Source organism: Balearica regulorum, chromosome 9, assembly GCF_011004875.1.
Source record: "Balearica regulorum gibbericeps isolate bBalReg1 chromosome 9, bBalReg1.pri, whole genome shotgun sequence".
In the NCBI taxonomy this organism is placed as follows: Eukaryota; Metazoa; Chordata; class Aves; order Gruiformes; family Gruidae; genus Balearica; species Balearica regulorum.
In genome coordinates, this window is record NC_046192.1 from 28916242 (window position 1) to 28930693 (window position 14452).

General features: G+C 48.4%; 2 protein-coding genes across 4 annotated transcripts in view; one reads left to right on the forward strand and one right to left on the reverse strand.

Moving 5' to 3' along the window:
- MED12L (mediator complex subunit 12L) overlaps window positions 1-14452 on the reverse strand; it is a 149625-nt gene that overhangs the window by 50968 nt on the left and 84205 nt on the right. The gene's annotated exons all lie outside the window — the stretch shown is intronic.
- Window positions 64-2934, forward strand: P2RY13 (purinergic receptor P2Y13). Of its 2 annotated transcripts, XM_075761766.1 has the most exons (3): window positions 64-362; window positions 902-1574; window positions 1694-2934. In XM_075761766.1, the coding sequence occupies exons 2-3, from the start codon at window positions 915-917 to the stop codon at window positions 1910-1912; spliced, it is 879 nt and encodes a 292-aa protein (XP_075617881.1). In that variant the 5' UTR covers window positions 64-362; window positions 902-914; the 3' UTR covers window positions 1913-2934. The 2 variants fall into 2 exon arrangements, with proteins under 2 accessions (XP_075617881.1, XP_010303165.2); XM_010304863.2 differs by having other exon boundaries at window positions 902-2934.

Here is a 14452-nt window from a genome sequence, read left to right on the forward strand (position 1 = left end):
CAAGTCGTAATGGCACAGCGTAGGTGCCATCAGGTCTGCCCCACACAAACAAAAAGCCAGAAAATGTGCCTGTCTTGATGGACATGGTCATTTTCTTCTTTCTCAGTATAGGAGAAGGTAGTGTACTTTCTGACAGAGAGCAAAAGGAAGAGAGAAAAGCAACAGCAAACACGACTAACTCAGGCAACACATGAAAATGAGGAAGTAAATAACACACCACACCAACAGAAAAAGTCTCATCTTTCTACACATTTCCCCATTCTTAATACTTTGCAGAAGGCTTCTGTCAGCAGAGGAACAGCAGATGAAGCGGAGGCAGCCCAAGACCCCTCTCTGAGACAGTTGCTGCCAGGCTTGCTCAGGTACGTGAGCATGATCAGAGCGTTCACGTGGTGCGATGGGGCACTCGGTCATTTGGCTTTCTGATGTAAGAGGCTAATAACTAGCAGTGTGCATCTTATCTTGAAAATGTTATTTATGTCTGTGCTGAGAAAGGAAAAATGGTGTGTGCTTGGTAAGAAATACCAGAAGTCGCTTCCCCAGAAGCACCTTGCGTTTGGGCCACAACTGTAAAATTTCTCTTCAATGTTAAAATACATTTCCACATAAAGACAAATGGTGGTCTAGGCAATCTGCTGTCATATCATGCTATTATATTATCTTAGGCCTCCATAATGAATATATACCATTTTAACTTTTCATTAGACGTTAGCTTGTAAACAACTTAATCTTAGGCAAAGATTTAGATTTTTCTATGAACTAGAAGAGAAATCTGTCAGTCCATTTAATGCACATTCAGGTTTTGTGTTTATTTGCGTAAACCTGCCTGTCATTGTAAGGAACATGTAATTCTAAATACAGAATGTCATGTTTTATGTTTTCTCTCTCCTTTTCACCCAAGTCTGTTTCAAACAATGGGAGACTTTGCAAATGGGAGTACCGTCGGTAACTCCAGCGGAGCACCCTCCTCTGCGCCGTGCCACCGAGACACCACAGTCACCCACCTGATCTTCCCAGTCCTGTACACACTCGTCTTCCTTCTGGGACTCGTACTGAACAGCCTGGCTTTTTGGGCTTTCTTCCATATTCCAAGCACGTCAACTTTCATTGTCTACCTGAAAAATATCTTAGTTTCTGATTTTATAATGACCCTGATGCTTCCTCTGAAAATCCTGACGGACTCTGGCCTGGGACCGTGGCAACTCAAAGCCTTCGTCTGTCGCTTCTCAGCTGTAGTATTTTATGACACCATGTATATTAGCATAGTGCTACTTGGTCTCATTGCTTTTGACAGATTCCTCAAGATTGTGAGACCTTTTGGGAAGTTTTGGGTGCAAAACCTGACCTCAGCAAAGATCCTGGCGCTTCTGGTCTGGCTCTTCTTCTTTGTTCTCTCGCTGCCTAACATGATCTTATCGAACAAGAAAGCAACGCCCCAATCCGTGAAGAAGTGTGCCTCGTTGAAGAACTACTTCGGACTCAAATGGCACGAAGTTGTCAATTATATCTGTCAGTTTGTCTTCTGGACTGTTCTCATCCTCATGTTTCTATTTTATATAATTATTGCCAAAAAGGTATATGAGTCTTATATAAAAACACAGAAGAAAGACAACAAAAGTGAAAAAAGGATCAAGGGGAAAGTATTCATCATTTTTACTGTATTTTTCTTATGCTTTGCCCCCTTTCATTTTAGCAGGGTTCCCTATACTCTGAGTCAGACGACCACCCGAATGGACTGCCAGCTGCAGAACCAGCTCTATGTTGCAAAAGAAAGCACGCTGTGGCTGGCTGCCACCAACGTCTGCATGGACCCCCTGATATACATGTTCTTGTGCAAACCGTTTGTAGAAAAGGTGTTATGCAGGAGAGTAAAGTCATTTCGGAAAACAGTTCACACAAACCCAAAAACTGAACTGGACACACAAGTGTCTCCTACCGAATCTTGATTCTGCAGCTTCATGCTCTACAGTCTCTGCATATTCATAGGGAAGTTAAAAAATAATTTGTTTTACTTCTGCTGTAGAAAATTAAAGGGTGTTTGTACTGTAATATTAATACTTAATAAAAACAGCAAAATTAATTTCCCTATTTATGCTCCCTGCTTAGCCTTAAGAGGCCAAAAGCTGTCGCTCAGAGTGCCGGCCCTGACGTAACACGGCTCTTCCCCCTGAGCAGTGCTCTCTCACCCACGCCGCCGTCGCTGATGAAGGCTGTGGAAGCCCGGCCGTGCCTTGGCTGTGCCTGCCCCGCCACAGCGCTGCTGCGCTCGCACCGCAGAGCCCTGTGCTTCCCAGGAGTCGCTCGTGTGACTCCACAGCCATAGCCGCGTCGCTCTGAAGAGGAAATAGCATCGATGGTGCATGAAACTAGCAATGATCAGTCTGTAGTCTGCTGCTGCTGTGCTGGCTCTGCAAGGCTAACGAGAACAGAGATTTTTCCGATCTGGTCACTGAATCACGTCCACCTCACAGAATACAGACAAACCATAGCCTATGAATTAAAATACTTTCCTATAACTTAAGACAATCTACAGAATAATTCTATTATCTGCTTTAAACAAAAAAAAAAAGTACATTAAAAAACATGTTCAAATTTACCTCAGCCCTCAGCAACGCTTCCTTGCTCCTCAAACAACACGTTCCTACTGCTACTTGTCCCCCGACATACCGCCAGCCCCGAGGACTGCCCTGCCTCAGGGGACGTGGCGTTGCAGGAGCGGCCCCGGGGAAGCACCACAACTTGCTCTGCCACCGGCCCGTGCCCCGTGCCCGACACTCCCGACACTCCTCTCCTGCCGCTCTGCAACGCTGCGGAGCTGCGGCGTGAGGGTCCCCAGCACCTGGCGCAGAAAGTCACGTCCCTATAACAAAGTTCCCTTCTGAAGCTCTCCTGTTAGCTTCACGCCTTCTCACACCTGCCAGGCACTTCGATCACCACTTGATTGCTATTTTTAGAAACGACATATTTACAGCAGCCTAATACAGTCAGGCAGGGTGCTCCACGCAGCCCGATTGTTTCAAAACTGGTTTTAGATTACTGTGCATTAATTACAGCTGCCGTTGGGATTCCCCGGCCTCTGCCACACAGGTAGATGTACGTCTTATTTAGCAATCCGTACTCACTGTATCTGCTCCACGAGGCATGTTCCATACATAACTAACACCCTTTTACAACTGGAAACTGAACCAATCCTCCACCAGCTTCCAGTTGGTTCCAAACTTCCCTACAAATCAACGTTATCTATCTATCCATCTCAAAGGGTGTCTTCCTCTCAGGGTTAAACGCTGTTCAGGAATTAATTCCTCTCTCCCCACACACAGACAGTGTTTAACAGGATTAATGGAGCTACTTTAGTAAAAGCAAATATATTAAATTCTTAGCTGCTAAAACAGCCACCACTTTAGCAAGTGCTTAAAGAAATGTATGAGGAGTCTGAAGACGTTTCTCTAAGCCCGATGACTGCAGCAATTAACGTAGTGACCAGAGCTAAACGTCAGGGGAAGACACTTTGTAAATCTGCTGTGATCTTCCACCAGGCAGGCACCCGCGGAAATCTGTGTTCCTGACCTTTGGGCACACCAGGGGAGAACTCAGCACGAGACTTGGCGGCTGGGTCCTCCCTCGCCCAAATGAAGCCCCCGGCATCGCTCCCGCGGAGCTCCCCAGGACTCCCCGCACAGACTCACATCCAGCTCCGGACTCAAAAGTGGAAGTCTGGTCCATTTTTGTGGTTATTACAGAGAAAGACAGTAACACAAAACGAGCAATATGGCAGCGATAAACCATGAAAGTGCTGAAGAACAGAAAGCTTACTCCACTGTGGAAGTTTTATTTATTATCTAATTTCCATGGCTTATAATACAGGGCTCCTTTAACGCCGTGCACAAACACACACTGGCACTACACACAGGTAAGTACTAAGAGCCCACGTAAGGGTGGGTGTAACCACAAAACGGGCTGAGCTGCTCCTTAAGTAAGGGGTGTGCCAAAGGTTTCAGAGGAGTCTTAATCATCTGTTTTTCAGCTGCTGCTTCTCAGGTAGGTAAAAGGGAGCCGGAGTTACCAAACTCTGTAGCAGAGAAAGGCAAGGTGACTGCAAAGACAGGACATCCGGTTGATCCACCTACAGAAAAAAACGTCCCCTAAATTCTAACATTTAGGATTTTGCACTTTTTTCTGCAAGTTTGTAGATCCCTGCCTCCAGGTGGAAGTAAGAATTCTAACAGTTAAAAATGCCTCAAAGTTTAGGCCTCTGCTTTTTAAGGCTCAAAAAAAAAAAACCAAAACCCAACCAAAAAACAAAGTGGCATTTTATATTTTACACCTGACCAAAACGGAGACAAGTTTCGAGAACAGACTTCCCTCGGAGACAAGGAAGGCACCAGCCCAGACCACAGGCAGGGAGCACCAGCAGCATGCACAGTGAGCTGCTCTTCTGCACCCTCCAGACTTCCTTAGCACAGTCAGGGAATTTATGTAATTCCATACAGTTTACCAGCGTATTCAATACAACAGCCACCATTTCTCCAAATCTGATGTTTGTCCCAACTTTCCTTGCAAAGGCTGGTACCGACACTCAGGAGCTGCTGAGAGAAACCTTTGCTTTTCCTAGATCCAGCAGCTGTACAAGTCAGAGCAAACACATCTGATGTTCCCACCTCACGTGCTCCAGTGCATTGCCCCCACGAGGCGCCAGCTGGGCTTCTCCTTTTGGCATCCAAGCGCCCATCTGCTTGTCTCCACTCCTGACTAGCAGCAACAGGCAACCTAGAAATGGGAAAACTGGTACCAGGCCTTAAAACTTGTTCAGACAAATGACCCTTATTCCAGGCTCCTAGGGTCCAGGATTCGCACAAAAACTATTGACACTTATTCTAAACATTTTTAGAGGTTGTTGGGTTCCCAAAAGGGGAACCACTGGGCACTAGGCAGTCGAGTTTTGTAGGAAATCAATCCTATTTGGGTACACAAAGGCTTACAATTGCTTTGTATTTTTTATTTTACTTGTGTTTCAGAAAAAGGAAATAGAATATACCTTTGCTAATACACACACCATCTAGCCTTCCAGATTTTCTATCGGACTGCCTCTCCTCGGACGGACAGCAAGTTCATTGCTGAATGCCTAAAGACAAATTCTGCACTTCACACACGTCCCGACTCTGGCACAGCGACACGTATCCCCCCATCAAGGCTCCTACGACTCTGAGTACTGAGAAAGCTCTCATAACATACAGCAGTACTTCAATTAATGAGAAATGCAAAACAACAATTTGCATGATGAACAAGAGCTGGGAAGCCAAGTCAAACACCAAGATACTACCCAGAGGAGGGCACGCAAACGCGCAGAGCCAGCCGGCCGCATGTGAAACGCGAGGGCACTGGAACAGAGCGAAGTCTACAGGCGGGACCAGGCAGCCGAGGTGCGTAACGTCAGGTTACCTATCGACATCAGGTGAGAACTCGAGGACAGAGGGAAAAAAGAAATGAGTTTTTTAAAAGTCAGTTCCTAATTAGCTCCCTTCCTCCCTCTTTCCCTTCTAGTGACAGCCATCGAACAGCGACTGAAGGAAACCGCCTACGGAGAGGGGAAGCCTCAGACCCTTCCGCTGACAAAAGCGCCTCTGTCTTGCACATCTCACGTGTAACGCTGGAGGAATCCTCCCAGGGTTGCAAGCTCTGATCCTGCTACCACTTTCCTATGTTTAAAAACAAGAAAAAGCCAGTCTCGTATATTATCCAGGTGGCTAATCTGCTTTAAAAATAACCCTGTAGTTCATATTGCTAAATATGATAGTAAAGGAGTTTTAGACTGAAGCAACACACTAATTGTTGTAATAACGTTGTTCAGGCTCTTATGAAATCTGAGGATTGCTCTCTAATCACCAGAATACAAAAAGGGACATCCAACCTTTAAATAATGTGAACAATAGGAAAGTTATAGGTTAGCTTTCAGCTTTTCATCAGAGCTTCACATTTCTTTCGCGCTGTTTTTATGACAAGCTCCACAGCATTTCCTTTTCATGTGCCGGCTAGTCCTGACTTGCTCCAGCCTGAGAACAGCCAAACACCACATCTGAATAAAAAGCTTGCTAGGGGATGCCATGACAGTGGTTTCTAACCCATTAAGTTTTACTGATACACGAAAATACAAAGATTTTAAAGAAGAGTTAATGTGCCATTGCACCACATTCAAAAACCAAACAAAAAACCCATTCTCACATAGATTTTATTAACGTATTTAGTATTTGATCACTGGTAACACGCAAGCTTTGGTGTGCGTACTCCGCTCAGACTACCAACTACTAAACACTTGGATCTCTGTAAGAAATCAAATTATATTTTTTAAACATTTCAGTTTTCACTTCTAATTTCTTCCCTTCCTCCCCACGACACGTCCTGCAGCGCTGTTTCTTAGACCCCAGCCTAAGGTAACACCGGCTTTAGAAGTGCCTGAAGAACAACAGCACGAATCAAACCACCACGCGCTGTCATGCCGTATCTTGACTGAAGTCTGCAGGACCGAGGCCAGGGGAGCGGGCACGCCTCCAGCACCACCCCTGGGTCGGAACCATGCCCCGCGCCAGGGACACAGTACAGCACCCACCGTGGGAACGCATGGTCTTGTGCAAAACTTTCAGATTTAGGGTTAAAACTTCTGGTTACGATCTATCTGCAAATCTGCTTCCAGCCCTCAGCCACGGCACTCAGACGTGCAGGTTCCCACGGCGCTGGTCCCCGGGGGTGCTGCTCCTCAGAACAGAGACGGGAGCCTTCACCCCCCGGTCGAGGGACATGCTGTCAGGCAGTCTGCGCACAGAAGCACTGGAAGCAAGACCAGCAAAGCATGAATGCTCTGTTCAGTGCCCAAGCTGCGATGTCTCTGCTCCTCTAAGGACCTCTGACGCTGGAATTTTGGGCTGCCCAAACACCCCGGAGAAGGGCCATCTATTACGAGATCTCTCGATGGAACAGAGGTTGATGTCTCCTGCAACTTCTGCAATGTTTCCCTGTTGGCAGGTCGTTAACCGTTTCCCCTTGGATTATGGGGGCTTCACTCTGCTCCCTGTCCGTCTTCCAGCTCAGGGGCTGGGCACCCAGTGAACAAAGGGCATCGAACAGGAAACTGGCCTGAGACAACTGGCCTGGTGAAGATAAGCTGTGCACAGAAGAGTCACAGACCATGGCACTACTCAGCTGCTCCTAGTACAGGAGTCCTCTGCACAATCAGGCCCCACAAGATACAGACAGAAAATCACCGCTGGTAATACCCACGGGAGAAGACCAAGAAGTCATCACCTTGTCAGAGCTTAACCTCACAGAGCTCTGACACAAGTACTGGCGGGTCTAGGTTGCAACAAAGCCAAAGAATAGACCCTTCAGACAACGGTGGTGTTACCAGCGGTAACTGGAGAAGAGATCACAGTGGTGAAAAAGTGGTGCTAAGGTAAGGTGCAAAGCTGAGTATGAACAGGTCTGACTTCAGCATCAAACATCTGGTATTGGGGAAAAGAGCTGAGAAATCCCCAAAAGGGCAAAGAAACAAAGAGATTTTAATGAAATCCCCCAAATTCTCAAAAGGAAGGAGATGAGGCTAACCCAAAATCAGCACATAATTTGCACAGCAGCCTGGTAAACCAGATCATGCTGAAAGTCAACCAAAGAGCTCAAAGTACAAGGCCCATCCAGAGCGCGATGAACAAAGGCAGATATTCTCATAGCTCTGGAGCCTCCCAGCTACTGCAAAGCCATGGGAGAAAGGGCAAGACAAACAGCTGTGTACGCTCCCCAGAGGAAGAATGAGGTCTCCTCTTAACAGAGAGCGTAGACAATGATTTACAGAGATAGGAGAGAAACACCTTAAAAGAGATGTAATGCTGAGACATCAAGCTGTTGCGTGGCTATGCAGTGAGCTGCACCGTCCCTGAGCTGCGCTAACCGATGACAGCACTCACCGCTGTACCCCGGGGATGCTCTCACTGCCCTCCCCACAGGATAACTTCTCAGCTCGAAGGAGCAGCCCACGGGACCATCAGTCAGGCACATACTCCTGTCTTACACAGGCTCCACTCAGAACAGGGAACTGGATCAGCACAAGTAACGTTAGGGCAGAAAATGACTGAAAGCCACTGAGGAGGTGAACCAGAGATTGGAAGGAGAAACCGAAGGCACCATTAGCCTAGGAAGAGCGCAAGCAGTTGAGAAGGGCACAGAACACAAGCAGTTGGAGCACAAGGGACAGCCGAAAGAAGGTGAAACAGTGGCTGGCACACACTGTCCTACGCAGCCATGTGCAAGGTCTGCGCGAGGCAGAGACCATCAGGTCTCCTCTCCCTAACTGCAGGAGGAGCCTTCCCCATCCCCAGGTGACACAACGTGTGCGCTCCAGCATGTGCATGCAACAGGGACCATCGCTAATGCCAGAATATCCAGCTCCTGAGATCAGTTTGGCAGCTTGTAGCAATAAAGCTGAAAACATATGACAGAATGTAATGTATGTTCCTGCTGGCTTCGTTTGCATTATCTGCTTTGCCTTGCAAAAGCTGGTCTTCAAAGAAGAGCCATGTCAGAAGTCTCCTACAATCAGGGACTGCACCTGATTCAAGGGAGAGGTCCTGAGGCAAGTGGGAATTTCACAGTCTGCCCACTAGCAGAAACGTGGAAATCAGCACAGCCCCCCCAACACACGGCCAGGGGAAGCTGTTCACCACTACGGGGGGCAGCTGGTAGGTCCAGGTCCAGGTCCTGCTCCTGCTCCGCACAGGGCTCCACGCAGCTGCCAAGGGTACGGATGCAGAAGCCTATCCAGTCCCAGAAGAGGGGGGCTGGGGATTCAGACCCTCAGATCTTTGAGGAAAAAAGAAAAAAATGTGTATGGAGAAGCCCAGGCAGAACAGACAGAGCAGTCCGAGAAAAGTGACTTGGCAGCCATCGCTCTCGTAGCATTATTTTTTTCTTTTCTCCTGATGATTTAATGAGGAAGATATATATTTGCTTTCTTTTTAAGAAGGTGGCAGAAATGGGAAATTAACCACTTCATCCTCTACTGACACGAAGCAAAAATTTGTCCTGATACAAATACTGCCTTGATTATTTCAATGCTCTTAAGGAACCAAATTATCTTTAACTGTGTGTCCACCCAGGACCCCTGACAGCAGGGCTGCAGGAGTCAGCGGGCTCACAGTCAGAGTCTTAAAGAACACCGTGACAGTACCAAGCATGCAGTAAACACTCTAGTCATTTTAGCTGAAATATTTAGTTACAGACTTAACATTTTGCTTTCATCCTACAGGCTATTTAGAAGAGAGGATCTGTTCAAAGCACAACATTCAAGTTGTCTAAATACAGTCAAATGAATAATTGACGTGATAATCTCAATTAGCAGATATTTGCATCTATCCAGCACAAGATTTTTCAGTATCACATCAAATTCGCATTCACCCTGCAGACAAAACTGTATTAACCAAAAGGCACAGGCACAGCTGCACAGGTTGCTGTAAAACCCGACCTCAGCCTGTCTGCACCGTCTCCCTGCGCGAAGGCTGCTGCCTTTCGCAGGCACTAACCCACCTCTCGGGTGAATCACTGTCTGCGTCCTGGGCGCCCGAGCTGCTCGGAGCCAGGAAGTGAGCAGGAGCGCGCTGCTCACCTACCCTGGCATGTGAGTCATTCCCAGGAATGAGAAAGCCAGTTGCTCCAGTTGCTCCTGGCCAGGGGAATTTGGACACTCTGATCAGGTATCGCAAAAAAAGCCATCGGAAGCAAAAAAAGCTTACTTCCAGATATGGTTTATTTAACTACCTTCTCGCAAGAAATGCTCTCGCGCCTACTGTAGTTTCAAGATGCAGTTTGGAGGAGTCTAAGGCACTTTCGAGATGCAGCTCAGAGACAAGTGGAAGGCGGCGATGGTGACAGGTAAGCGATCTTTGAGCATCTGAAAAGCGTTTGATAAGTTGTTGTGTGAATCTTCTTGCTCTTAATCACCCTCAAGTGGAGAGAAAACAGGAATTAAGCTACAGTTGCTGAAAACCAGACTTGGAAGCATAAATCAAATACTAGATCAATTAAAAGCGTGAAAAGTTCTCAAAATAGCGAGAGACTTTGCTAACCTTTTATTCATTCAACATTAAATGTTACTCGGCATCTTTTTTCTGATGGCAAAAAATTGGTTTTCTACTAATTATTCCTTCTAAGATATGAATCGAAGCGCAGGAGGGTTCATGGTTTCAATAACTTACTTCCTGACAGAGCTTAATTCATATCAAGTAAGATTCAGTAACTATTAACATCTGAATTTGGTATAAAAGGTTTGTACCTGTATTCCTTTTCACCTCTTTCAGTAAAGGAAAGCATACTTGAATTCTCTTAATTATATTCTACAGAATAAAGGTTCTCCTCCTTCATACTTCACTCAGATCATGTCAAAACTTGTCAGGTTCACTGGAAAAACCACATAGCTCCGAACAAGCAACTCACAAACTATACGTCCGATTAATCTCAAAGTTTAGGAAATATATAAGGCACTTTCGAAAACCTATGGCATTTAAGGAGTATTTTAGATTGAAAAGGTTGTTTTTAGTTACGAAGAACTGAAAGTAGCAGCGCAATTCAAGCCTCTGTATGTTATGACTTGCCCTTTGTGCATTAGAGGGACTGTAGACATCCACCTTCTTGTTACGTATGCTTGGTCTGGAAACTCTGGTAGTGTTTCACGCTTTTTTCCCATCCTTTTAAAGAAGATTCTGCAATCTTTCTTTAAAAAGGGAAACCAGGAAAGTCAGGCAAGCATTCAGCTGATGCCACTGATTCACTCCCAGAAGCCCAGGCCTCAGACCACGTGAAAGCCGTCAGCATTTCCCGGGTTGCGAGCGGCTCTGGCGGGCACCCTGCTCTGGGGGATGCAGCCAGCTCCTGCGCCAGCCAGACTGTCTCCTCTGTGCCCACCCTGCGGGACGGGGAGCTGGCAGCACCGGGCACAACCTGCCTGAGCGCAGGGTGCGGGTCCCCTCTCGCAGGGGAGGGGAGAGAGGCCGGAGGGCGTGCAGGACCCTCAGAACCAGAAAGCATCTGTTTGCATTAGGGGGGTGTGAGAAAAAAGCAGCAAGTTCTCAGCGGCACCAGCCGCCGGTTCCTCCTCCCCGCGCAGGGTTGCCTTTCCCAGCTCAGCCCTGCTGTCTCACCCTCGGCTCCCCTCCCTAGCTGCCAGGGCCCCCCCGGGGCAGGGAGGGAGCGGGGAGACCAGCTCGCCCAGCACCCGCACCCCGCAGCCCGTTGTGCGCTGGCACGCACCCGCGCGCCGGGTGCTGGAGCACCAGAGCTCCGGGGCGTCGGGAGCTGCCTGGCCACGCAGATCCGGGCAGCGCGGCTGAGCTGGGAAGGCACCCAGGCAGGGCGGCCACGCGGGGAACGAGCCCCAGGAGAGAAGCAGCAAGTCACAGAACAGCGTTTGTCCGACACTGAAGCAGCCCTTCGGAGGCCAGATGCTCCTTCTCAACCGGAAGCCTACTCCACTGGCCCCACGTCGCCCAAGATGAGATACATCCAGGAACCACTGAAGGGGGAAGCTCCTTCTCCTCGTTTTACAAGAAGTCACTTGCTCGCCTCTGCAGAGCCAAGTTCAGAAAGACCTCCTCTTTGAGCAAGAGAGCACTAGGAAAAGCCAGTCAAGACAGCTGCAGTAAGACTGCAGCGTTAAACCTCAAGTGTGCAATACTTATTGAAGGTTTGGAACAAAGTGAAAACGTGCCCGACGTGAACCAAGAGCTACAGACGCACCATACTGCTGGCAACTACCCGGGCTCCATAGGAAACCTGGCTGCAAGAGATACTAACCCCAGTGCTGCCGCGAAAGCACAAGAGGAAGTCAGCGGTATTAATTCCTACATTTCAGCAGTCATAACCCTTCCCAACATAAAAAATTACACTACCTTCTTAAAAAAACCCAAAAACCTCACACCCTCAATTATCAAAAGCAGGTTTCCACATCTGAACCAACACTGAACCTCACATGACATACTACAATAACCACTGCTTCTGGTTTTTCCTTGGGGAAATGTCAGCAACACAGCAGACTGACAACTGATGATGAGCGGCATAAATTTGGCTTATATCACCTTCGCTGCAGCAGCAGCTTCTGCCAGTACACAAGGAAGAGCCAAGAGCTGGCAAAGCAGAGGGGTCAGAGAGGAGCACCCTGAAACACCGCCCTGGGTCTGCAGAACGGCAGACAGAGCAGGGGCTCTCCAGGCTGCTCAAGAAAAACTGGGGTTGCACGAGGCTGAACTTCTCCCAGTCATATCCCAAAATCCCCACGTCCTTGTCCTTCCTCTTTACAATAGTGGTGTTGCTGCAAGTAGCTGACATGGTTAATTGTGCCACAGCAGTATATACTGAAGCACAAAAACACCCCAGCTGACAAAGCAGACGAGGGTTTTTTGGTCCTTTTGCAATGCGAATTAGAACGTGTACAAAAAAAATCAATAGAAATGGTTTCAATGCAAAGTAAACCACCTAAAAGTGAGACTGGAATTACTTCAAATTTTAAATGGTACTGTCTACATGCATGTACCAATAATAATTTTTTCCCCATGAGATATTTTTTCCACAGTATCCCCTGTAGCATTTGAGAGACGTGACAGAGGCACAATAGCGAGAGCTACAACGGATGAAGGCGTAATGCGAACGACCACATACCTTCTTTATTTTTTACCTTGTAACCCAGAAATCTTGACTGTTTCTAACGTTTCATTATGAGCTTTTTAACGTAATGTTTTTCATTGCGTAATACCAATAACGAAACCTAAAAGCTCGTACTTTCAGCAAAAAGCTCCAGCAAATCTAGCCTGACACCCAGAAGAGCCTTGGCCTCGCAGGCACACTGCGGAGCATCCCGGGAGCGGCTGCCTGGCACCGCGCTCGGCGGCAGCATGAGCAGAGCAGTTCCTCTGGAAGCCAGTTCCTCTGGAAGGAGCTCAAGACCACCCAAGCACCGAATGCTGAAACTTAATAACCAGGTTTTGCTTTTTGCCCCAATGATTGTGTTTAAAAAACTTTTCAAATTTAAAAAACTAGGACTTCAGGATAATAAAGCACACTGGGTAAGTAAGGAACAGCCTATGGAACTGAAGGGTGATCATTTGAGAAAAGACTTCCATGCTGCCCATTGTGCCAAGAACAGAGCCCATGAAAACACAAGCAGCACAGGAATGGCAAGGCTGGGAGAGAAGCTTCTGAAGAGATCACAAGAAAGAAAACGTGAAGTCATTCTGGAGAAATACACGTAAATGTGAACCTGCTTCTGGCCACCCCCTTGGAAGGGAAGACTAGAAAAATGACCTGGTGAGAGACTAAAGCTGCGTCTTCCGAGCAGAACCGTAATCCAGAGGGATGGAAAGGGGACAAAGTTTGCAAACGACACACGCTGGGAGGAGCAGGCGATACCCCCAAGGGTCGTGCTGCCATCCAGAGGGACCTGGACAGGCTGGAGAAATGGGCCGACAGGAACCCCACGCAGTTCAGCACGGAGAAGTGCAAAGTCCTGCCCCTGGGGAGGAACAGCCCCCTGCACCAGGACATGCCAGGCACTGGCCAGAAAGCAGCTCCACAGGGAAAGACCTGGTGGACAAGCTGAACGCGAGCCAGCAGCATGTCCTTGCAGCAAAGCAGGCCAGCAGCCTCCCAGGCTGCGTTAGCCAAAACGCTGCCAGTGGGTCGAGGGAGGTGAGCCTTCCTCCTGGCTCAGCACCGCGAGGACACGCCTGCAGCACCGGGCCCAGCTCTGGGACAGGCGTGGACACGCTGGAGCCCAGCACCAGGCCACAGACGACTCACCTACAGGAGCATCTGATGTGCTGGGGGCTGAGAGCTGGGACGTGGAGGAGAGCAGCTGAGGAGGACCCTACCAATGTGTACGGCTCCCTGCAGGGAGGGTGCAAAGAGGACAGAGCCAGGCTCCTGTCAGCCGTGCCCAGGACAGGGCAGGAGCCAGCGGGCACAAACTGACTTGAACAGCATAAAGCACTCAAGGAAAATCAATCTGCTGAACATAGGGCTTTGGTGGTGGTGGTGTTTTGGTTGTTGGGGGTTTAATTACTGTGAGGGTGGTCAAGCCCTGGCACAGGTTTCCCAGTGAGGTTGCGGAGTCTCCATCCTTGGAGATACTCACCGCCTGACCGGACGCGGTCCTGCTCAGCCAGCCACAGCGGATGATGCTCTGAGCACGGAGCTGGAGTTGATGAGCAACTGCAAAGGATGAAGTCAGGAAGGAGTTGGAAAGACTGCAGGTGGAGGCTCACCGGGCAGCGGTGAGCAAGCGGTGGTGCGGGGTAAAGGCCAGGACCGCACCGCTCAGAACTTCGGGACTGCCACCAACACCTAACCCCGACCAGAACGCTGCCTTGCAGGACACATTCTTAATGGGGATTCAAAGAAAGCAACTCCATAGGGTTGCAGTACA

Bases quoted from the DNA above. Each gene is read 5' to 3' on its own strand.
- P2RY13 (XM_010304863.2), top strand. From the start codon at position 915: ATGGGAGACTTTGCAAATGGGAGTACCGTCGGTAACTCCAGCGGAGCA.